General features: G+C 41.3%; 2 protein-coding genes across 8 annotated transcripts in view; one reads left to right on the forward strand and one right to left on the reverse strand.

Moving 5' to 3' along the window:
- Positions 1–4,584, reverse strand: part of CROT (carnitine O-octanoyltransferase) — a 21,958-nt gene extending 17,374 nt beyond the window's left edge. The window contains exons 1-2 of the mRNA XM_055805422.1: positions 4,461–4,584; positions 3,606–3,729 (exon numbers count right to left, since the gene is read on the reverse strand). Of these exons, the coding sequence (XP_055661397.1) occupies positions 3,606–3,720 (115 nt within the window). The 5' untranslated portion in view covers positions 3,721–3,729; positions 4,461–4,584. The remainder of the gene's footprint in view (positions 1–3,605; positions 3,730–4,460) is intronic.
- On the forward strand, positions 3,971–25,679 carry OLAH (oleoyl-ACP hydrolase). 7 transcript variants are annotated; one of them, XM_055805425.1, is made up of 11 exons: positions 3,971–4,412; positions 8,261–8,436; positions 10,212–10,262; positions 15,035–15,122; positions 18,299–18,364; positions 20,389–20,520; positions 22,117–22,255; positions 22,843–22,942; positions 23,966–24,141; positions 25,026–25,111; positions 25,356–25,679. In XM_055805425.1, the coding sequence occupies exons 4-11, from the start codon at positions 15,050–15,052 to the stop codon at positions 25,487–25,489; spliced, it is 906 nt and encodes a 301-aa protein (XP_055661400.1). In that variant the 5' UTR covers positions 3,971–4,412; positions 8,261–8,436; positions 10,212–10,262; positions 15,035–15,049; the 3' UTR covers positions 25,490–25,679. The 7 variants fall into 7 exon arrangements, with proteins under 7 accessions (XP_055661400.1, XP_055661401.1, XP_055661402.1 ...); XM_055805426.1 differs by lacking the exon at positions 10,212–10,262; XM_055805427.1 differs by lacking the exons at positions 8,261–8,436; positions 10,212–10,262.
- Positions 25,680–25,830: the final 151 nt, after the last annotated feature.

Consider the following 25,830-nt stretch of genomic DNA (forward strand, 5'->3'; position numbering starts at 1 on the left):
TTCCAGACCTCAGAAACCTTCCCCAGTCCCCACAACTTTTCAAAGATTATCAGAAGTGGCCTTCCCAATGACAAAGGCCAGCCCCCTCAGCACTCATGGACTCATCCCAACTGGTCCCATGGAATTTTTAATATCCAATCTGTTCAAGTGTTCCCTATGCTGATCCTCTTCCACCAAGGGTAAGTCCTCCTCACTCCTTTTCAAAAATAACTCAATTTTTATCCTAATCATAAAAGCAATTTTAGTATTTTGCACTACCTGTCCTAAGGTGCAAGATAAAGATCCATCTTCAGCTACACACTGGCCTACTCCTGCTACTCCACAACAGTATAATTCAAGTTCCAGTGATATTTTCCCTGCTTCATAGGACAAACATGGAGAGTAAGGGCCAAATGATACCTACAAATGCATTTTTAAATGCATGCTGACACCCTTAGACAGCAACACAGAATACCCACTTACAAGTATTATCATACAGTGCTTGTGTTTAAATTGCACTGGGACCTCCCTAAATTCCACTTACGCCACACATGCAACACCACCACGATTGGAAAGGTACCAGCATTCCACCTGCACCTTCAGCACATATGATCAGCTATGAACATTCAGGCAGTACCTAACATATCTAGACCTTATCTAGATGCAGCCTGAATTGCACCACCTTCAGTTGTGACCACACATGAAAAAAGAAATGTTGACAGAGCCATCCACCTACACCATTTAATTTAGCAGCTTACAGTATTCACCCAGGAAACCTGGAGTTGAAAGCCTCCCCAAGACTGAGGGTAGTCCAACACTCTAGGTTTCACAGAAAGTGACTTTATTACCACACAATATCGTAAGAAAGAGTAATTATCCTCTGTTATTAAAGTTAAAAAGTCATTACAGAGCAATATGCGCATGCATACAAGAAAGAAAATAAGCAAGATTACTGGTTTCTGGTCTCTATTCATAGAATCTTTTAGTTTGGAAAAGACCTTTAAGATCATCTAGTCCAACAGTTAAAGGGGTGAGTAAGACTGCTTGGGGACTGGAACACATGAGATGAGGCTGAGAACTGAGTTTGTTCAGCTTAAAAAGAGAATGCAAAGGGAAGACCTTGCTGCACTCCGTAACAACTTAACGGAAAGGCATAGCGAAGACAAAGCACAGTTCCTCTGAGAGATGCACAGAAATAGGACAAGAGAAAATGGACTCAGGTTGGAGCACAGGAAATTTCTGACAAGGAAAATATAGAGGTTGGGGTTCTTTTTCTTTTTTTTTTTTGTTGGTTTATTTTTTGTTCCCCCTTCCACAATCATGAGGGTGATCAAACACCAGAAAGGTTGTCCAGAGAGGCTGTGGAATCTCCATTCTTGCAAATATACAAACCCCAAATAAGCAAGGCCTGAACAATCTGCTGTAGCTAGACCAGCTTTGAGCAGGAATCTGGTCTAGATGAACCCTCCCCAGCCTGCATGATTCTAAAACCATTTGATCAGATGTAGAAGCAGCACTGTTAGGAAGGAGCAGAACTCAGTGCCTTTCTCACTGTTCAGGGGAACTTCTGTCTTGCCACTTTCCCCAGCCCCACAGACCTTGTCTTCCTTTCGGCATAGGAGATCAGCTCCATCCACGAACAAGAAGCAGCACATGAAAGACCTTCAGTTGCATAGTTAAGGAACCCTCTGGAAACCTGGAACTTTGGGGTTTCATACTCTCAGGTTGAGTCCAAGCTTCTGAGTCTCAACCTCTGGTGCACGAGATGAAAGGCTAAATAGCACGGATATGGCCACCTTTAAAACAAGATTAGTCATTCTGAATCCAAAGCAGAGGTAGCTACCGTAAAGCCTTAAATAAGGCACCTTCTGAGACATACTTTGTCCAGCTTTTCCAGTTGACTGGCTTTAAACATACAAGTGGTTTAACAACAGGCACACTGACTTATGTTAAGTGCCTGGGGTCACCCTCCAATGAAAGACATGAGTTTCCAGAATGAGTCACAGTATCTACTAAGGGTCATCTGGAGGTTCTGAAATATTCTCCAAAGGCACCTCCTTTCCTTCACTCACCGCCACAGACTAAGCAAATTACAAACTTAAGCCATGAAAATCACCAAGCTGCTGTCTAGAATCATGTACGGCACATTCTGGCGTTCAGCAATCTGTAGAAGGGAAGACTGGCAGAACAAACAGTACTAGAATAACTTTCCTCCAACCTCCAGTGAGACTGAAGGAGATCAACAATAAGGATCAAAGCTATAGAATGACTTATGTACAGGGAACAGTAAGTAGGAACTAAGTTCTGCATGGAAAAAAAAGGGGAACATGTGATAAGGTATTTATGAAAACACAGATCAGAATCTGAAAACAAAAGCAAACAAATTCACTGTCAGATTTTATCACTCCATAACTTGGGACAGCCAGCTGGGTTTACAAAACTAAGTTCTAAAGGGCAATTCTGTTATTGCAGGTTCAGTACTACTGCAGCACCACTTTAGTTCATCTGCACTACAACAAAAAGAAAACATCGTCTGACAGTCATACACACGATATTTTTTCTCTAAAACCACCATTTCAACATTCTGTATCAAAAAGCGATGATGTAAGGAACACCAAAGAAAACCTATTACAATCAGCTGGGCCATTTCCACTATGTGCAGAATAAAAGAGAACTCCAAGTGAACTGAAGGATTTCTGTTTTGGGAAAGGAAAGTTTTGGTGTAGTATGTTGCTCCTAAGAAAAGAACTCCAGGTCTTACTCTGTTAGTATTCCTGTATTACAGGTAAAATGGCAAGACACAAAGCAGATGTTCCAGAAAAAAAGATCAATGTCTCAGAGTTCTAAAAATTATTGAAGAATCATAGGAAAGTTATCTCAAGACACTAGGTAATATATCTTTGTCATCCCCAATATATCAAAGCCTGATAATCACAATAAAGAACCAACCAGTCATCTGTGCTTCATAAACAAAGCTAGACACATATGCACTGATGTTGTTTTCAAAATTTTTCTCTTATGTGATCTTCTTTAGACAGCCAACACTCCAAGGCAGGAATTATCCAAAAAAACGCCCACCACAGCCTTTTCCTTCTGCTGTATAGTTAATAGTAGTGGCGAGAAAGAAGAATATTTAAGTATGAAAAAGTTTGAAGTAACTGTTTTTTACAAAGATTCTGGTCAAACAGTCATAAACAAGCAAAGTAGTTACTATGCAAAACAAACTTTGTAGATGGAGAAGCATCTTTTGTTAGACCAGACAGAACTAGGAAAAAAAAAACAACAAAAAAACCCACAACAAAAAGCCAAAACCCAAACCCAAAGCAAAAGCAAAACTTTAGGGAAGGAGAAAACCTAAACCCAAAAGTTAACCTTCCCACATGCCCAATTCCCTTGAAGAAAGGCAAATAGGGATAAAATGGAAACTTTTACACAGGTTGCTCTGGGCACTTATTTTCCCATATTGAACCTGAGAAAGACCTTTTGCACCCTAAACTTGTCTGGATCCTCCAATGCAACTGCACCGGTTGATACAAGCTGTCTCTACAAATCACTTCAAGAATGTCCCAGATGAGCCTGGCAACAGCAGCACATGCCATGCTACTATAACAATATTAAGTCATTACCTGCATTAAGGTATTTACTTAAAGATTCATCAAGAGGAGGTACTGGCAGGGAAGGCAGGGAATCTTGGTATTGAAACGTTCGCTCCTCAGTGGATTCAAGCATTTGCTTTTCCATGATGCAGATCTGCAGCACAACAGTCAATTAATGAAGCCGAAGCTGGATGATACATTTCCCCACACTGTTTTCTCCCCCTCCCTGGCCCCCATCATTTACAGGGTAGAAGACGCCCATCCGGGAAGGGTCCCTGGGATCGAGGATTTCTTGCCGGCCTGAAGCCACAGGAGGGGGGTGTGTGTACACACACAGAGACAGACACACAGACAGGCACACAGACAGACACACACACCCCACCCCACCCAAGTGTGAAACTGTGACCAGGCAGCCACCGATGCTCCCTCGGGGTGCGCTGCCATGAACCAGCCCGGGGCCTGTTGCTCTCTCCCGGGAAAGCCAGCCAGCGCTGGCACACCCACCAACTGCGACCAGGGGCGAACTGGGGAAGGTGGAAACCGGACGGCAGCCGCCATCTCGCCGCTCCCCGCCCCCCACAGACTTTTTTTTTCACCGAGGCTCCCACCGTCGTAATAACGACGAAGGGGCGCGGCCGCCACCCGAGCCCTAGCCGTGCCCCCCCTGCCCCAGCGCTCCCCCCTGGCGGGACGGCGGCCCGGGGCGGGACGGGGCCGAGCAGGGCCCGCGCCGGGGAGCTGCCCCGGAGAGGCCCGGGAGGCCGGGGATGAGGAAAAAGTCGGGCGGAGCCGAAACCTCCGTACGACCCTCTACCCCACCGAGGCGCACCCCCTAAGGTAAGAGACCGGCGGCGGTCACCGCCCGCCCCACGGAGCGCCGCTTACCTCGGCCTGGACGGGCCCGCCGCCGCCTCAGCCGGCTCTGCCCGCCTGCCCAGCCGGCTCGCTCGCCGCCCGCCCAGCTCGCTGCCCGGCCGGCTTACTCGCCCGGCTCGCTCTCTCGCTGCCTGCCTCACCTCTGCCCCACTTCCAAGCGGGCCCGGAAGGCAGGCGGGCAGGCGGGCGGGCGGGGCGGGGCGGGGCGGCCGAGGGGAGGCGGTGGCCGCGGGGAGGCGGAGGCCGCGGGGAGGCGGAGGCCGGAGTGGCCGCGGCTCGGTGGCGCCGGGAGCGGGACGTGGCCCCGCAGCCCCCGGGCTCCGTGCTGGGGCTGAGTAAAAGGACGAGGGGATGAGGGCAAAGGCTCCGGGGCTGGTGCCCCTTGCGGCTGTGCTTGTAACCCCGGCCGCATCCCCCGCGGGCCTGAGCCCCGCTGCGCCCCCCGGCTGGCCCGGAGGGGCTCTTGGCCCAGGGGCAAGTGGCCCTACTGCGTTGTGGGTGGGGAAGAGCTCAGGAGCCTGCAAGGACGTTTCCGTGGCACAGGTCTGGGCCAGACCAGTGTGTTTCTTTGCCAGCCGTTAAAATGGGTGTGGGAGAGAGGCTTGAGTGGTGTGACCTGCAGCCCCGCAGGAGTGGGGGCAGGCACAGACCACCAGCAGTGAGAGGGAGTGGGATGTGGAGTGGTCCTCACATCCTGGAGCAAACGCTTCACCACGTGGTGAAGCACCACTTGTACTGGGAAAGACATGTGAGGCCTGCCCAGTCCCACTTGCCATGTTTATGAGGTTTCTACTTCCAGAGACACCTGCCAGTACTGCCATTTGGCACACTGAAGGGGTCTCTGTCACCTGCCTGTATTCATGGGTGATGCGTGATGGAGAGGTACGGCTCCCCTCCATGGGCAGGGACTTTCCCCTCTTCTGCTGTGGCTGGGGGCCCTGACCGCTCTGGAGAGCTCCCAGACCTAGGGGAGTTCCTGGTGAAAGACTGGCAGCTTAGATAGGTCTTGAAGCAGTAATAGAAGCAGTTTGGTGTGACATAACCTGGCACACACCTCCCTCTCCTGCCCTGATGGCTATCTGCATCCTGTAAGAGTCTGCACACAAGGTGGAAGGTTTGGACAGGGCTGGAGCACATAGCCTGATGCCTGCCACCACTGCCTCCAGGCAGAGACTTGGGACCTACAGAAACCCTGCAGACCCTATTACTTCCATCCCTATGAGGCTCCAGATGTCTTTGCTATTATAGACCGTATGAGGACTGCAGCCTCCTACGGCTCCCTCTTCCCTTGTGGGGATAGGAGACTCCAGATCCCTATGGCCCTCTCTTTCATGAAAGGTTCCCATCACACATATTTTTTTAATACTAAATCTTTGCTTAATCCTTCTTCCCACGTAGGTCCAAAGGCAGCTCAGAGATTAAAATCAAGGACAATTACATCTTCATCTAAAAATCTAATTAGTAGCCTGCGCAAAAGAATAAAGGTATAATGCAATACTTAAAAAAAAAAAAAAAGGCAGTTTAACAAGAGGTTTGTAGTAATAGTTGCTGTGTCTAAGTGGATTTAAGTTTAGTTCAGGATTCGGTTCACAGCTGTAAGTCTAGCTTTGAATGAGCATAGCAAAGTCAGCATGTGATAGAAAACAATATCAAACTTGCAGTCCTACAATCTCTCAGTTATTCTTGCCACTGAAGTATTGGTAATGTGGAAATAAGAAAGACTACTATTTCATATTCTGCATCACAAATGGCAAGTTTTTTAAATGTTGGTTTAAAGTCTGTAGTTATAGCTATGGGAATTGCTATGATATCTAAGTTGGGGCCTAGCAAAAAAATGAACATCCACACATTTTAGATAACACCAAGACATTCTAATACCCTGTTCAGACTGTAGAGATGGAAATAGGAAGTTTGTTTTTCTTCCTTATTGTACTTGTGTAGGAGCACGCCTAGCATAGGTGCTGTGAAAGCAAAAATAAACTGTTCCTCTGCTGAATTCCTACTTAATCCTACTCTTCTGCTGTTCCTAAAAAGAAATGTTATTATCTAAATCTGTACATTTTTAGAGCAGGAAGACTGAGGACAGAATATGGCATAATAGGGATCACCTCATCTTTCTTCACTTTCTTCATGGCCTCGGCACCAATTTTAAAATATTTTCTGTGACATAACCTGCCATGCTCAGAACAAAATGTTAGCATTTTTATACTGCATTATCATTCACAGCTTATGCGAACAGGGCTTTGTTTCTTGCCTTTCCATCTGCAGCAGTGGCACCTTCTGGTTGTTTCTCTGTTGCTATATATCTTTGCTGCCAAAATGGCTTTCCATTCTCACTGTCTCTCCTTCCCTGGGCCACCTTTTGCTATGTGCAGTTATATGTAAAGCAGTTACTTTGTGGTTAACACACAGAAAAGATGGCCAGGATTAGTGACCTACTAAATTTAATATTAGTATATTAATCACCTTAAGGGTCTTTGCTAGTCGGATGGAAAAGGGTCAGCTTTCACTGCTCCCTGTGGCAGGTGCCTAATGTTGCAATCTTCCACCTCGTTTTTTCCCTTGAGATGTTATTTTTCTACATTGATGTCCTGCCTCTTGATGCTTGAGCTGCTGCCTGGCCCCATCTCAGTAGTCTTTACCTTCTTTATCTCCAGTTCTGCCTTTCTTACATTTCACGGCTTGACTTTGTGGACTTGGTCATGGCTCTTTCTCTTGGTTTGACAATTTCCTCAAAAATCTGAGCAATGGTTATGTAGCTGTGCCATAGCAGAACTAGGCTGACAGCAGAAACAGTAGGAAAGTAGGGGAGCTTATGTTGTTCCTTTTCATATTCACCTTTGAAGCATACACATGTCCTTTATATTTGCAGTTTCAACACCCTGGAAGGTCCAGGTGGTAAAACTGGGAATGCATGTTGGGTGTCGTTAATATTTATTTCATTAGTTTTGCATTGGTGATACTGTGAGCACATGAGCTACAAGTCTTCAACAAATTTTCTCTATGATTTCCTAATTTTTTTCAAGTCTAAGTAAAGGAATGGATAGACAGTTTTCTGGACAACAGAATTTCAGTTGGTAAAGATATAAATTATTTCTTTTTTCATCAGCAGCTTTTAGATGTTAGCAATTACATTAACCTCTTTGGAGTGTTAACCTCTGATATGTTGCTGGGAAAAATATGATCAATGGAGAAAAAAGTTGAGTATACTCCATACTTTTCTGCGCTACCTTACATTGTCTAGGTATAATGATGCAAGATTACTTTAGTCTTTATTTTTCAATAAGCAAAGACCAGTAGTTTCCTGAACCTGGGAGCTACTGAAACGTGGTTTCCTAGAGGTTTTTTTCCCATCATTTATTAATTTTGCTCTCTCCTAAATGCAATATCAGATCGTTGCTTTTTCCTGAGTAGAAAAACTTTTAGGGATACAAGTCCATAATCCTAAAAAACCTGTAATAAATATTACAATACATGTTACAGGTGTGCTTTCCCTCTAACTGGGCCCCTCTTTTCATGACCTTGTTTTCTAAAAAGCTGAAGTACTTACCCTGGAAAATACATTTTATTTACTTTTATTAATGATACTGTGAATGATGAATGTGAACAAGTATGTGTGTGATGTAGTAATGTGTAAGGTACTGATACAGCTGCAGAATTAAGAAATTCCAACTGGATCACAATGTGTAGGACGCTGAGACATGCTGGTATCCATAGGCTGCACAAAACGCATTTCTGTTGTGAAGATAAAATCAGCAGAGAATGACATTGCTTACCTGTCCTACAGCCTGCCGGGCCTGTTATTACAGGTTGGCAGCTACCAGGTTGTTGATGCCCTGACTTGTCAAGGCTTCCATGTTCCCAGTGGCTTTAATAGAAGACTCCGTACCTACCAGTGAAATGGATCGTTTGACTCCCAGGCTCCCTAGTCCACTTCTGAGCTTAATGGTGGGCTGCTGAATGGACTACCTTAAATCTGAATTCTGTGAGTAGACATCTGTCTGGGGGTGGGGTTGCTTTTTACTTGGCTTCCAGAATCTGCAGGCACGCAGTTAACCCACATATGCATGAATGGCATGTGGCTAGTATATAAGCTTTACAAGTGCCTAGGTTATCTGAGAAGCCTCTCTGGTCATACCAGGCTCTTGCAGTTCACAAAGACTAATTTCATAGATTTCTAGACTGTGCGCTATAGAACATATTTTCATTTGGGAAATGTCAAAACAGCCCTGTGCTGCAAGCACTGTGTTTCTTTACCTTTGGCTTTATGTTCTCTGTAGGCTGAAGCTGTTGAGTCTGTTCCTGTGTTTGTCCTAGTGGCTGGTCAGTGCAAAAGCTGTTCTCTTGTTGCTTGTGTTTTCAATTGTACTTTTCAATTAATATTTCTCCACCTACTATTTCATGCCCTGAAAGCTTATGTCTCAAAAGCGTGCTTGAAAAATAATCCAAAATGTTTTTACTATACCACATCTGTGTCCATTTGGGATTCTGCAGTACTAGAAAGATGTTGAAAAAGTGAAGTACTCACTGAAGTGAGTCTGGCAGGCCCCCCTGTGATTGTGACTGGAGTGGGTGGTGTACAAGGAAAGGTTGGGAGAAATGGTTTTATCTTAAGAGGAGAGTGCTAAATGAGGATTTTAATAATGTCTTCACCTATCTAATGGAAGAGGATGAAGAGGACAGATAGAGCCAGACTCTTCTTGGCTGTACTCAGGAAAAAGACAAAAGACTTGCAGATGCAAGGCAGAACAAGGGATTAGATAGACAATTATCCTCACCGTGAGCGTGGTTGAACACCATGGTTACCTAGGGAGGCTGTGGAGTCTCCATCCTTGGAGATACTCAAAACTCAACGAGGCAGAGCTTGGACTATATGATCTCTAGAGGTTCCTCTCAACCTAAACTATTCTGTGGTTTAAATGATTGCTTTTTTAATCTTTTATACAGCTCTTTATAGACCTAGAATTTTATTTTGAGCTTATTCTGAAAGTGAAGACAATAAAAGAATATGCACTTCCCAGGGAATATTTTCTTAAAACAAAATTCAGTGGTTTTTTTTTTTCTCACACTGAGCCATTTCTTTGCCAATAGTTCAACAAAGAAACATTTTTTTGACTGTGAACACTCTAAAGCAGTTTTTGACTGCCATTAATTTATCAGATCACATATCTAACTTTAAATTTTTAGATAATAAAAAAAAAGCTTGTTTCTTGTGAAAATCCAGGAAAATCTTGATTATGCAGAGAAACTCCTATGTATCCTTTCTTTATTGTGGTAGGGTCTAAGTCAGATCTGAGGCATAAGATCAACAGAAAGAAGTAGGGAAAAGATAAAGACAATCTAGAAATTATTTTATTTTTTTAGAACTGCTGCCCTGTAAAAAAAGAAAAAGAAAGACATTTCCCTAATCAGATATGCTTAGATTTCAAATAAATCCATATGTATCTGATTGTATGCCAAAGAAGATGATTTATTCATGCAGTAATTCTTTCTTGTGTGTGGCATATATTTTCCTGTAAGAAAATTAGATCAGCTGAATGTGTCTTTCAAACCAGTAAGACAGACTCTGCAAGTTTTTTGTTTCAGTAAGAGCTGTAAAATAATTCTTAAAGGCAAATTACTCCATTAGGTTAGCACATATGTGTCTTTTACATCCAAACCTTGTGGCTGTATATGTAATCTCAGCAAGCACCTTTCCAGCTGGCTGAAGTGGGTCAAAGCCTGCAAAAAGGTCATGAAAAGCTCTCTCCTTATTGACAGGAGGATGGTGACACTCTATGGGATCAGCTGACTGATGTAAGTGAAAACAGGGTAAGTATTAGTTTTCAGCTTGATAAACAATGTGCTCCTACATAGCTATGTAGTTGCTAGTGTTGACAAAAAGATTAGGGTAGAAATGTGTACTCCCAGAAGCTAGGAAGGGCAGGATTGTCTCATCATCAGCAAGATCAGACAAAGCCGACAACAAATGTGCGTCTCAGTTACAGCTTTGTCTTAAGTTACTCTCTGAACCGTGCAGTTTCTCTGCTCCCCGTACTTGCCTTCAGCATAGATTTTGCAACAAATTAGATTTGATTTGTGACCACTATTGCAGCAATTCTTCTAGCTTTGGATTTCAGAAGCATCCTAACCACTGTGATTGCCAGCTGGATGTCCCTGTAGACACTGTATGCAAGCTTTGATACCCTCTCCAGTTCCTTTTGGTGTAGATTATTTTCTATTCAGCAAAAGAAAGCTGTATCAGACTCCCCAGCTCTGTAGGAGGAAATACAGACTTCTTTGTGTTTATTCATACAAAGGCATTAATTTTGATGGGAACTTTGCAGCAAAGACAACACTGATTCTGAATGCTGTTACACTGCTGTTGACATCAAATACTACTGTACGTCATCCTGTGACTAACAAATCTGTCCCATTTACTGATTTGTTACATGAATCTTGTATTTGTTTCCATACCTTATTATCTGCTTGTGTGAGTGACCTGTGTTAGCCAGTTTGAGGCCTGCTTTAGCAAGTGCTTGAGCAGAGGGTCTGTATGAACAGTTTATGGACCTACCAGTGCATCAGCAAAGTTCACAATCCCTCTATTTTTGCCTTTTTAAGGAGGGGGTGTCTGCCCATCATTCCATGAAAGTATCAAGTATCGGCCAAAGATGGCATGAAGGATCAGACTCTGCTTTATGGCTATCTTGTTATATCCGTCCATCAGCTAATTCATGCCTACAGCATGGGCTGCTCATTAACTTGGTAAATATGTATTACCAAATTCTCCTTTGGTCCCATGGGTTTGCTCTAAGAATATGAGAGATGGAAGTGGGAAGATGAGGTCTATTTGTGATGCTGAGACAGCTGTAGGTGGTGCCATGAAGCAGGAACTAGTAATAGCAACTGGTAATGAACTCAACCCTTTTACAAAGAGAAAGGTATCAGATACCAAAGAAACATATCCACAGGTCTTAGCACAAGGCCCCTCAGCATATTTGCTCTCATGTCATCTAGTCGTGAGTAACAACCAAACTCAATTTCCTACTGATTACAGCCTCTCAAGGAAAAGCTTCTGTGTTAAGGACCCTGGTACACTCTCTTCCCTAACATCCTGTGTCCTTTCACTTTTCCTGCATACCTTCCTTTTGACTGGTGCTTCTAAGGCCCGCCACTTGCTGTCCAAGAGCCGAGAGCAGCACGGCTGGGAGATGGGGGGACCTCCTTCAGAAGCTGCTACTTCTCTAGAATAGCAGTTCTGCAAAGTAGTAGTTCTCCAAACTGTTGTCAAGTTTATTATCAACGTTTGCTGACAGATACATCATCAGCCTATGTGAAGGAAAGAAAAACAAGCCTTGTCTGGTTTTAAGTTTCTGAAGATACAATGTACTGTTCTGTTGCTTATAGTAGTCTTCCCACTTTTTTCTAGGACAGAGTTTTGTGCATGGTAGTGGAAGTACAAGCATAAGCCGTGCCCCCATTTTGTGACAGATAGAGTAGATCTAGCTCTGAGTGACACACAAGTTATCATCAAATTGGCACCGCTGTTCACTTTCAGTGGTTGACTGGGTGTTGGCAACTATGTGACTCTTCATGCTTTACAGAAATGCAGAGGGAGAAGGGAAAAATGTTTGTACAATTTTGTACAAACAAAACAAACAAAAAATACCACTGTCTCAATCTATCACTATTTCTGTTGGTCATCAGTGTATAGTTTCTGTAGATTAGCTGATGGGTCATAATTTCTTACCCTGCAGATTGTTTTTTGATATAGCTATGCACAAAGTGTCCAGATACTCATAATTCCAGAAGCTGGAGTTGTAATCTGCTATGGTAAGATAGCTGCTCTGTAAAAAGTGAACATTTATCTACTGCTACCACTGCTTTGTCCACTTAAACTGCTTCTTAAAGACAGGAATTTTTTGTTTTCACTTGTTAGGAGAGTGCAATAGACTGTTCCTTGAGATCTGACTATCCTCACAATACTAGTTTTACTGCTATAGGACTATGGAGTTTGCTAGCTTTCTTGGAGCCTCCAAAAGCAAATGTGCCTATGTTGCTACATTTGTCGAGTAACTCCTGTTCCACAGAGCCAGTTGTGCTGCACTGTGGAGAGTTTGCAGCCTGCACATGTACAACTTGTAAAGGCAAGTGTAAGGTCCTGCTCTGGGCATCTATATGAGGAAATTTTTATCCTCCTACAGAAGCACTTCTGTGCTATTAACATGCCTGAGAGCATTCAGCAATTGGTTTCCTCATGTTGTTTCCTAATGATTTGTCATCATACTGCCTATTTACTCTGTGCACTGATGGAATTACAACCTTCTGGGGGATACAGTCATTTGCTTTTCTGTATAATCTCACGTTTATATGTCTAGAAGGGCTGTCTTAGCCAAGGCTTTGTATGGTACTACTCCCAGGCATCTTTTGAAAGCCTCTCTCTGTAACTTTAGTTGCTTCATATGTTTATTGTATGTTAGACCTAATGCTTTGCTCAGATCAGATCTGCATTGGTTTTCTCTGATGGTCACTGTACTTCATTCATGTGCTTTGCTCCTGACATTTCTTTAATTGCTTCAGTTTTTCAGGATCCAGTTGTAATCCTTCAGTGCTTGATACATGCCTGGCATAGATGTTGATAGGCTTCTGCTTTAGCTTCATCATGTCCATCCTGAAATTCTGTTCTTGACACTTTTTAGGAGTTCCTGGATTGTTGGATTCTTGGTTGTTGATTGCCTTTATCTTTCAATCTTCTGCTGCTGCTGTAAACTTCAACTGTAAGCCTGAAAGTCTCTCTAAAATATGATTAATTTTACTGTGGAGCACTTGAGCACCCAAAATGATGGGCAGATCTTTCAAACCCAGTGGTATCTACTGAAGGATTTGAAAGAGATTTTCAGGAGTGTCAGAGTTTATAGCTAAAGAAAGTAGAAAAGACATGTTTATTTCTGACTTCAGGTTGGCTTCTGGTTCTTAAAATATGTCTTCATACTCGCTTACAAACTGGATGGGGTCCACAGTGGCAATTCTGCCTCTCTTTTGTGCTGAGAATACCTGTGGTGGTTGTTGAACTGGAAAAATCCTTATGGTTTCCTTCTATTTAGGGGGAGCAGAGCACCTAAGGATGAAAACATTTGTTTTCTTATTCCACAGCTTTCTTATTGACAGTCCGGACTGCCTCAGTAGCTTATTATAGCATCTGATCTGGTATTGCTGCCTGGAAGTGTTGCAGTCTGGTTTTGTCTTTTGTTCTACAGTAGTAGGTATTGACATTTGGATCCTTGCCTTGAATATTTTAGGTGCCTTTGCTGCCTGAAAGCATTTCTGTAGAGTAAGCTTTGTACCAAAGCTGTAAATGAGCCTCCAAAATTAGAGACCAAACTGGGTTTTTAAGCTGTGTGATGTATCTGAGACAATAGTATATGGGGGTTTTTTGTTGCCTACCATTTTGTATGCCTCACCACATTCCTGTAGGAGGTTGTGGTTGGCCAGCAGTCTGCATTGCTAAGGCTCCTGCATTCTAGATCAGATGGAGAGCTCTGTGGAGTGCCACAAGGTTGTGCCTAGGCAGGGTGCATCCGAGCATGCTTAGGTAAAAGTCTCAAGACTGCAACGTGGGCTGAGAGGCTCAGCAAATGAGAGAGTTTGTTTCCTGTCCAGATTTCTTTATCTGAAGATTTGTTGTTCTAATTTTGGTTCTTCTAAAATCTGGCTTTTGGAACTCAGAAACCATTTCCCTAGTTTTGGTGTTTGCTGCAAGGAGCAAGTGCAGGCAGGTCTCCTCTTGGCAGCTGGGTTCCTGCCACAGTACATTTCTGTGTCTGCAGGTGACCACAGGACAGGAACGGGGGGAAACTGGTGCTAGTGAAGTTTTGTTCTTTCTCAGAAGCACTTTTCTTGGTTGTACCAGTGAAGCAGTTGTATCAGTTACTATGATGCTTCAGGTAATGATATGCTGACACATGTTCATCACTTCCTGAGACAGCAACAAAAATGTCCATTTGTGGGCTTTTTTATTTCGCATGGCCAGCCCTATATACATACTGACCATTTTCGTGTAACTTCCATGCTTTATTTCTCTTTGCAAGACTGTAAAGTCAGCTTTTCTACTGGATTCTAGACCCTCCAGGCTTCCTGTTTTCTCTGAGTACTTTTTAATTTTTTCTTTCTTGCTCAGCAGACCTTAGCAGACTAACTCAGTGCATGTAGTGTGTATTAAGTACAATAATAATAATAATAATAAAAAGGACTCTGTATTTGTTAAACAAAACTGGTTCTCTGTTAGCAAAACTATCTTACAGCATTGCAACTAGCTGGCTTTCTTCACAAATGTACAGACTCATCCCTGCATCAAGCTAATAAAAGCATGGTGCTGAAAATGTTCACCAAGTCATTGTCTCACATACATTTTCTACAACCAATTTCCATCTTAAAGCAGGTAGCTTTTCTGGAAAGCTGTTCCAGAATTGTATGGGTCTAGTGGTTAAAAATCTTATTTCTAGCCATGGTTAATTCATGCAGCCATTACTTGGAATGTCCTCATTTTCTCCACCCTCATCTTCCAGTGCATTTGTAGAAAGTAACGTATTCTCTGTCATAAGCTCTCATTTCTAGCCATGCCCTGCATCAGATCCAGTTTGAACTCACCTTTCTTGAAGAAGCTGACCAGTGCTATAGGCAGAATTCCAGGTAAGGTCTTGTCACTCATCTTTCCAAATCTCTCCAGGAGATCCTGTTAATGCATCTCTAAAGTCTTCCCTTCTGCAAATTCTGCTTTTCCCTTCATGTTTCATCTGCATGACTCCTGTTTTATTATTTGTGTATTATTCTCTGAGGCCATACTTAAGAGTAATGACAAGTTGGGATGCATGCTATTTTCGATTCATTTAGGACTGTCTCTGTCTCAACACTGTCCTAGAGAGCTGGCTTACTACTGCTTTCCTTTGGATGGCATAACTGCTTAATTGCTTGCCTCTCCATATAAGCAGCTAACAGTGGTTTTTAAGAGAACGATTTAAGTGTATCTTTACTTTTATCCTTTGAGGCTGAGTGACTAGGAAGTGAAATACATGGAGTTGTAATACACTGTAACAGGGCTACATCTGGCGGGCAACTGGTCACCAGCAGTGTTCCTCAGCATTCAATTCTAGCGCCAGTTCTTTTCAACCCATTTATCAACGATCTGGATGCAGGAGTTGAATGCACCATTAGCAAGTTTGCCGATGATACCAAACAAGGAGTGCTGTTGTCTTGAGGGACAGGAGGCCTTGCAGAGGGATCTAGATAGATTGGAGCATTGGGCTATAATTAATGGGACGAAATTTAACAAGTCCAAATGCTGGATTCTGCACCTAGGATGGAGTAATGCCGGGCACAAGTATAAACCAGGGGAGAAGTGGCTGGAGATGGGCTGTGCAGAGAGGGACCCGGGGGCCTGGCTGGCAGCTGGGTGTCAGTCACCGGTGTGCCCTGGCAGCCGAGGGGCAGCCTGCGCCCCGGGGGCAGCGCACAGAGCGCAGCCAGCCCTCAGAGGTGCTGGTCCCGCTGCCTTCAGCCTTGGCGCGGCCTCACCTGGAGCGCTGTGCGCAGCTCGGGGCCCACGGTTTGCCAGGGGTGTGAAGGACCTTGAATGTGTCCGGAGGAGCGTGTGAAAGGGCTGGGAGGAATGTCCTGTGAGGAGCAGCTGTCTAGTGTGCAGGAAAGGGGGCTGAGGGGCAACGCCGTCGCTCACTACAGCTTCCTGGGGAGGAGAGGGGAGAGAGAAATGTTGAGATTTTCTCCCTGGGATCCAGTGAGAGGATGCGAGGGAATGGTTCAAAGCTGCACCAGGGGAGGTTTAGACTGGGACATTAGGAAGCATTTCTTTACTGAGAGGGGGGTCAGACACTGGAACAGGCTTCCTAGAGAGGTGGTCGATGCCCCAAGCCTGTCACTGTTTAAGAGACATTTGGAGAATGCCCTTAATAATGTGCTTTAACTTGGTCAGCCCTGAATTGGTCAGGCAGCTGGACTAGATGATCGCTGTAGGTCCCTTGCGACTGCAATAGTCTAGTCTAGCCTATTCTGTACTAGTACTGAGTTGCCAAAGTTGGTTCTGTAAAGCCCATTTTTACCTTCAGCCCTGGGAATGGCAAACATCATTTTAGTTGAGAGTGGCATCTCCTCGAACTACTTAATCTGTGAAAATATTAAATTTTCATATGAAACCCAATAAATGTCTATTCCTTTGATACTGAGAAAAAATTTAGAAGGTGAACAAGACCAACCAACACATACAATTTATAATTTCATTATTTTTAAGGAAATATCATAGTATTTTATTAATGCTGTGCTTTCAAAATCTTAAGTCTTAACCTTTTTTATTTTCAGCCTTAGTTGGGAAAGAATTGTTTATAGTAGTATTTTATTACTTTTAGGAACATTATTATTGGCCCTGATGTTTTTAACAGCTGGCTTCCACAACATTAACACTGGGTGTCAGATTTTACAGTTGGCACAATCTGAGGTAGGAATAAATAAAGCATATTAGGTTCTTTATTATAAATTGTACCTTATAATCAAGTGCTTCTGATAGCAGATACATGATGTGGAGAAGCAGTATTGTGCGTAACAGCACAGGTCAGGACTAGCCAATGTAAGCTGCTTTAAATTGTGCACCTTCCAAACATAGGTGTGCCTCATCTTACTTCACGGTAATTACAACGTAACAGTACTGTGAAAGAAGCCTTAGCAGCAGTTTCCATGTTTGCCATTTTGAAGCAGCAGCTGCAAGGCCTGCGACCAGCCCTCACGGCAGAGCCCGCACCTGCCAGCGGGAACTCCTGCAGTCAGAAGGGTTGGTTTAGGCTTCCCCAAGAAAGCAGAAATCAGAAGCGAATAGAAGACTACAGACCTCGTTTGGGAAAGGAGCAGTGCTTACTGACTGACTGACTAGGTGGGCCGGCAGGCTTTTCTCTTACCACCACAGATTTTTCAGCATCCTAGAAATGATCTAGAGAAATGTAGCAGAATGAAGAACAATGTGAAAACTACAAAGTAGTCCAGCTTATGTGTCTCAGGTTAAGCATCAGAACCCATTTTGTCACTCAGGTTGTTTAGTTTTTGTCACTGCTTTTGAATAGTTTTACTTTATTATTATTGTTACTGATATTTCTGGTAGAGTAACACTAAAAAAAAAAAAAAGCCAATCTTCCTAGTACTACAAATGCAGCTACAAAATACACTGGTGTTTTTAGGTTGTTGATAGCATCTGGTCACCAGGATCATATGGTAGCTAATATAAAATTATCGTATGTAGCCACAGTGTGGTGTTCATGCACCACTGTGTCTTCAAGCTTGTAGAAATTAAACTGGCCTGCTAACCAAATGCAGTGTTTCATTCAAATCAGGTGATGGTCTTCTACATTAACATTTTCAGATCCCTACAAAACTGTCCACCAGAGGTGTGAATGCTGTATTTTTCAATACAGTTCTTACAAAAGTCTGGCTTTTCTTGGTTACTTTTTGAAGGCTTTTTCTTCAGTGAAGCTGTGGGCCTCTATGTATTAAAACTGTTACAACTTCTGAACTGTCATGGGCATGTTAACCCCTGCTTTTTAAATCGCTGGGAATGATGCGGCACACCTTCCTTCTATTGCTCCCAAATGCTCTGTGTCATGCCTAAGACGTGATGCTTCTGTCTCCCTTTTGGGATGCTATGCACCCTGCCTTTTTTGTTGAGGTGTGGGTGCCTCCCCGTAAGCCTAGAAAAGCCTTAAAAGCAGGTGGCTGTGCCACCTGAATGCACAGGCCCTCTCCTGCAAAGCTGGCTTTGCTCTGGTATCTGTGATACATAGGAATTCTGATTCCTGCTTTTTGCTGTGTAGCACTGAGAAGTGGATCCACCCTCAGGCGGTCATTTCCTGGCAGAGGTGGTCTTCCCAACTGTTCAGGTATTTGCATCTAAAGTAAGCTGGATGGTGATGGAACAAACCTGTATGTATGAGCAGAAAGTGTGAAAGATTCTCAGTGACTGGTAATGTATTTTTAAATAGTTTAAAGACTTTGACTAAATGTGATTCTTCATCCTGCTTGAATTTTTTGTATCACCTTTAGAATCAGTTTGAGAAGAGATTTTTCTTATTTGACTGTCAAGCTAAAGTATAAGCTTCAGAAATGTTGGAGTTTTTGAGTCTTTTTGTGGAAGAAATGACTGTGTAAATGAGACTAATGGTACTGAAGCTAAATGAATTTACTAGAGGAACTGTGTCTTCTGCAACACTGGCTCCACTATCCTTTAGCTATTTTTAAGCTCACACTGTCTCCCAGTGATTTTTGATGCACCTTTTTTTGGTTTGCTCTTCTTGTAGTTTCTTTGAAGTCATTCTCAACAAATGTTGACAAACTTTCCAATTTAAACATATCTGAAAATCAAGAAATTGCCACAGCAACATTTGGGGAGACTTTCTTCTGTCTTGCTTGCATTATATAGTTTTAAAATAGGCATGAATTGCTGCCTATTCTGATCTGGTTGCATTTCTCAAACTTTTTGTGCAGGTAAAAAAGTCTGCTTGTAAGCACATAGGTGTATTTTATGATGAATCAGCTCTTGCATATACTGAGCTATATTCAAAGCAAGAAATAATACCCATAATGATCTGCAGCATTTTGGAAATGGAATTTTGCTGCTTGTTATTCCCTTGTTATTATTTTTTCAGTCTTTTTAACAAGAACATGTGAGTTTGCAGGAAAAAAAAATTGAAAATTCTGTTTCACTATTGCTTCTAATTAATTTTTCTTTAGCAGGTATTTGTTTCACATGGTGTTCCCAGATTCTTTTGACAGAACACAGACTGATTTGCTAGCAGTAGTAGGATGTCACCTCAGTACTTATGTCCACAAATTCAATCAGCAAGAATAAAGGACAAGAAAATCAGGAATGAATAAAAATGGTTGAGAATTGCTTTTTTGTTCATACAGTAATGACAGATTCTGATGCTAGAGACAATGCAGTTGACATCTTTGACGCTGTTTTTCCTTCTCAGCAAGAAGGAAGGAGTAGTTATGAATCTTGCTACAGCTGTTACTTCTGTCAGTCAATAAACAAACATACTAAAGCTGCTGTGGTAAAGCTGAATGTGGCTCTGGCTACTCCACCATGCCAAAAAGAATATAGCAAAATTAGAAAGAGTCCAGAGATGGGCAGTGATGATGGCCATGAATATGGAAGCACTGCTACATGAGGGATACGTAAGCAAGCCAGGCCTTTTCAGTCAGAAAAAAAGGCTGACTGAGGGCAGAGACAATATAACAAAAGATCTCAGAAATGTTCAGTGGCAAATCCCGAGAGATGCACCATTCACTTTCTTTACTGTACTACCCTGTGTCCATCAAATGAAGTTGTAGGAGTTGGATTAAACCCCACAAAGATAATTGTACAACTTACTGCAAGAGGATGTTGTAGATGCCAACTGTTCATAGGAATTTAAGGTGAGACTGGATAAATACATGGAAGAGAAATTCATAGATGTTTCCCATCCACTTAGACACTCCACCACGGAGGCAGAGAGAATATTGAACTACGTGGTCCTTATGTTTTCTAGGTGTTTAGATGGACCTTATCTTTTTGTGTATGTTCTAAAAGCCTGTGTTTTTAAATGGTCATCCTGAAATCCCGTATCAATTTAATTATTTTGCTGCTTGTTAAGTTCTTTATGGTTAGTGACTCAAATAGGAGAAAATATTAACCAAGGGTGTTGCCTAATACTATTCCATCACCATTTATAAAAGCAGAACTGGTTTCCATTGTTGCATGAAGATTATCTCATATCTAACAGATGGTTATGTAGCACAAGCAGTTCTGATGACAGAAAATATTGCAGCCCATTGTTTCAAATTGGACTTCATTCACTCTAATTTTCCTATACCTGAAGAGTCTTGTTCTAGAATGATGTGTTGTTTTCTTGGTTTTTTTCAGGAATGGAGAAGCTGGTTGCTTGTCCATACAAAAGACCAAATGCTCTCTGTAGGCTGATTTGCTTTCCATGGGCTGGAGGTGGAACTTCTCAATTTGCAAAATGGGGCAAACTCTTCAACAGCTCAATTGAAGGTTAGTCATTTGTGTAGTTAAAGCAGAAGTTAAGCAAGTCTGAAATACACAGTAGACAAAATTTTTGAATGGAATATAACATTCTTGAAAGAACTGCAGTCTCTTTCCAATGGGTCTTATCCAGAAAGGAATTCCATTAGGAATTAGCATTTCCATAAGGGGATTGAGTTTAGTAAGTTTCTGTACCACCTTGGATCAAATTCTATTTGACTAGCTTAAAAAGTTACATTCTTAGAGCGACATTTCACAAGACTATAGTATGTTTGACTGCCTTAAAAGCTATCCGTTCAGAAACAGCAATATACTGGCATATTACGTAAGTTAAAAGAGGGCACCAGCAAGCTTAACAGCAAAGGTATGCGAACTACTTTTATTGTTGAGAGACTGCACAGGATGAATTTCCATCCAGAGTGTTTGCATGGTTCTGCACTTCTTGTATCAAAACTGGTGTTTAAACTATAGATTTATGACAGTGAAATTACATTTAGTTACAGTGTAAAGTAATTCTCATTGCTATCAGACTATATCAGCACTATAAAGATTCATTATTGATATATTTCAAGAGGAACCAAGGCCATTTTCCAGACCTTCCACAAAGAAAAAGAAATAATTATTTAGCATCTATAGAGAGCATTGCCGTTGCAATTTTATCAGTCCTCTAAACGCTTTCATACTTTCTGTAAACAGTTGCACAAGTCACATCAAATTTTCCTTGACATTTAAAAAAAACCCCAAACAAATAATAATAAAAAAAGCTTTTGCCCAGTGGAACTATTTCCAGCGAAGATACTAAGGAGAGGGCCTAGGAGCGACTGCCAACACAGGGTACAGCATGCTCTTTGTGCAGTCAGGAAGTATAGAAGATGCAAACATTTCTGTACTGCTACATGTGGTATTAGGTAGCGATTTATTCTCTCTTCTAAAATGCTTTGCATCTGACCCATTACTTCCATATGAGTTTGGCGGTATGCAATGATATCAAGGAGATTTTAGAAAATCAATATTTTTTTTCTGATCTGTTTTAAACAGGGAGAGGAAAATCCCCAATTTTGAAAGGAGTATAATAAAAGCATGTAATATATCCTTCCATATAACTCCAAACTGCCATCAATTTATACTATGATTCCACATTTTACTACATGCAGTGCTGAAGAGCCTGCAAAGAAGAGGGACTGTATGATTCTGATTCTGATAGTTTAACTTTCTAATGCTGCCCTTGAAATTATATATTTTACACATCCCTCAAATTTAGTATTATTGAAATTAATGAATTTTTTGTTGTTATTAATAGTCATAAAGTTGCTTTGAAACCTCAGCTGAGATCAGGACCTTGTGGATTTCTGAGCCAAGGCATTTATCAATCAGATCAATTGGAAAGGCAACATTTGTGAGTAAAGGAAGGGATGGAAACCTGATCTCTCACAGGATTAAAAGACAGTAGTACCAATAGCAAATACGCTCTATCAACTGTAAGAATGTTTAACTTAAATAATCTATATATTCTGCAGAATAGATCAAAAACCTTAATTAAAATTATTTTACTGTTTCTATTTGAAATAACTATAATTCTTTTCCTACCCTTCACCTTTTCTGCAGTATCCTCTGTAAGGCTTCCTGGAAGAGAATCTCGTCTTAAGGAGCCTTTTGCAAAAGACATGAAAACTGTAGTTAATGAAATTACAAGTGTTTTGTTAAAAGAATTGCAAGAAAAAACATTTGCATTTTTTGGTCACAGGTAAAAATATATATATTTTCAGATACCTTGGTGAAGGAGCTTTATCTTTGAACTCTAGAAGTAGATAGTCACTTGCCTTTATTTGCAAAAACTTTAGGAAAATACACTTGTGCAATGGTCTTTTGTCAAGTCATCCTAAAGCATGCCGTTGATCTCAAAGACTGGTTATTTATTTATTTATTACTTCAGGCACAACATCTTCTAAAAATGGCAGTGTTATGTTGTTTTTTTTTTTACACTGATAAATTGTAGTTGTGTTTAGTGTTAGTGCTTGCTTTATATGAATGCAGAGGGTGAACCATTTGTAAAACACATGCTTTTGAAGACCACTTAGTCCCAAGTGTTCAAAATAACTGTTCTTTCTGCAAATTAAGGAGACTAGTAAAAGAAAGAAAGTCTGATTTGTAAAACTAGACTGTATAGGAATACACTTCATGTCAATTAGCTAATATGACTATAATTTACATGTCATATATGGTTTCAGTAACTGTTCAAGATGTCCAGTTACCACTGAAGTTTAAGTTATATGTAAAAACTGGAAAATTTAAACCTGGTTTTGCTTACTTTAATTTCTCTTTTCACTGCAGTTTTGGATCTTACCTTAGTTTCGCAGTTGCACTACACTTGAAAGAAAAGTATGGACTAGAGCCAATCCATCTCTTTGTATCAGGGGGGCATGCCCCAAACGTAAGTTTCAGGATCATTAACAGTATGAAACAAAACAGTGTATTAGCTACCAAGAGTAAAAATAACATTTTATAGTATGGTATGCAGAGTGGCTTTAATATAAAAGAAGCATTGCTTCTGAACGTAGACAGAAAAATGTTCTGTTCTCTTAGAGGAAATGAATTCTGAGGCAGATGGAGAATTTCATGTTACAGAATATTCACTGCTGCTTACCTTAGCCTAGGGAGAACAGTCTCCTTAACCTAATGCTGGTTTTTTGAATACTGTATTATTTACGGTGGCCTTTTGCTTAATTCTAAACAGTAATCAAAACAAAATATAAAATGCCACTCCCTACTCCGTAACATCTAAAGTAACTGTCTTAATCTAGTCTTTCATAAACCTCCTGCACCAGCCCTCAGTACGTTTCTCCATTTATTTCCTTCTGTCCTCATTCTCTGTTGGCTATTTAAGCTGTCCTCAGTTTCTTCTGGGATTCTGGTGGTTCTGCTATTCTTTCTCAGGAAAACAACAATGAATTGGCTTTTTCCCAGCCCTCCTGTCCTCAGTCAGCAGTTGCTATTTCCATTCTTCTGTTTCTGGGGCTTCTTAGTAATCCTGAGTATAACCTAGTACTTCATGGAAGCAATTGTTTTTCCTGCAGATTTCCATAATTGGTTGGTCTCTCCAGTTCTACATTAGTCAGATTTGTGCCCACTGCTAGGCTTTTCTTTCTCTTAAATAGATTGTTGTATTAGTTGTATTTCAATAGTGACAGTCAAACTTTGAACAAAATGAAATTAATTATTATTTGTCTGTAGAAGTTTCAGACTTTGAGGGTACTTGGCTCACTCATAATCTGTATTTTCAGCAAACACAGTTGACTAACCCTTCCCAAGAAGTATTCTCTGTGGATGTTGAACTAATCAGCCATTACATTTTGGAGACAGAATCATTGTAAATTTACTACAACAATTCTTAATGAAAATATTATTTAAAGTATATTCTATACAACACCTGATCTGTTTTGTCTGGTGCTGACAGTCTGAAGCATTTCTTCCCATCAAAAGCATACCCATGTATGATACAGAAGATGAGGACATTCTTACATATATACAGACTTCAGGAGGAACTTCTTCTGAGCTTCTGCAAAATGAAGAAATTAAGAACCATCTGCTACTTACTTTCAAGGAAGACCTTAGAGTTCTTCAGACATTTTTGTAAGTTTTACAATTTTGTTTTACATTTATATTTGTATTTTATCGTTTTACTTCTGTCTGATCATTTCAGGTTTTTTCTTTCTCTGTAATTTGTTCTCACTTCTGTTGTAAAAAGAATATGAAACAGTAAACGTAGTTTTCTCCTTTGTGTGCTTTTCCATTTATATTCTAGTATTTAAGCCCTAGATGAAAAAACTGCTTACTGTAGCACTACGGTTGTTACAATAGTGAACATGTCATGGTAAAATTACAGTTCTGCTTAGGATCCAGAGTTAGTAGCCACTGAAAGGAATATTCTAGCATCTTTTATTGTCTTCTGAGGCTGATAATATCAATTGATCATGCTTCAGGATCACTGCATTCAGCCTCCTGATCCAAGGCCCCCTAGCCTAACCAGAAGCAAAGAATCCCTGTGTTCTAGGCATCTAGAGAGCAACCAGCTTCTGTCCTAACTGCTGTCCCCACTGGGTGTTACACAACAACTCATGTAGCTGAGTGGTTAAGGTTTCTTACCTTGGCGAAGACAAGGACCCTCTTGGATGTGGCACCCATTTTGGCCATAGGAGCCCGATGCCGATAAGGCCCTGAAACGTTAGAACTTGCATATAAGCAGACAACGTGATTTATTGTAGGTGAGAATTTTTATTGCAGGTTGAAGCTCTTTTTTTCCTATTGGGTCATTCCTTCTTTAACATTCTAGACCTAATTACAATAGGCTAAGGAGCAAAGAATCTTAGAGTAATTCCTCTGATGATTCTGCACAGTCTAATTTCTAAAGTTTGGTATGTTTTGGAGGAGAAAGAAAAAGCTATTTTGTATATGGAAGCAAACCTCAAATATAGGCATCTTATGGAAAGTTCTCTTGCTACTTTTTACGTTCACAGTTTTGAGAAGGCAGAAAGGAACATCTCCTTCTCTTGTGATATTACCTGCTTTAATGGATCTGAAGACAAACCATATGATTTAGAAGGTACTTTGCTTAAAAAGTTTTCCTCTTACACTTGTGCATTTTCCTGTTGTATTGAATTGGTTAATGAAAAGTTTTCTTGACTCTTTTGATCTCCTTAAATGAAACAAATCAACAGAGCAGTCTCTGTGTATGAACCTAAACAGTTGATACAGGATTTAAAATAATTATTAAATCGTAACTTTGAAATATTTATGTAAAATGACAATAGTTGACGTTTCTCTGACACTTTAAATATCTTTTTCAGCCTGGCATGATCTAACAAGTGGAGGTATTTCCTTTTACAAGCTTCCTGGTGATCACTTTTATCTGCTGGAACCTTCTAATGAAATTTTCTTGATAAAACACATAACAAGATGCATAGAAAATGCTGGTCTATGAGTATTTCCCTCTGTATTAATGGCAGAAGGTGTAAGATTAGTCCACAGCAGTTCATAATAAGTCATTTTTTCTGTACAATTTCATGTGGTTATGCCTGAAGAGTTGTTCTGTTCCTCCTCTGTGATCATTTAAAAGGGGGATTTTTTCTGATTTTTTGAAAATAAACATTGGCTTTGGGTCTTAAAAATAAGAGTTTTCCATCTTTTCTTGAAAGAAAAGTTTTTTATCTTTTTTGTCGACAACATGGACACTGGGATTGAGCGCACCCTCAGCAAGTTTGCCGACACCACCAAGCCGTGTGGTGCAGTCCACACACTGGAGAGAAGGGATGCCATCCAGAG

The sequence above is a fragment of the Falco peregrinus genome, chromosome 5, assembly GCF_023634155.1.
Source record: "Falco peregrinus isolate bFalPer1 chromosome 5, bFalPer1.pri, whole genome shotgun sequence".
NCBI lineage: Eukaryota > Metazoa > Chordata > Aves > Falconiformes > Falconidae > Falco > Falco peregrinus.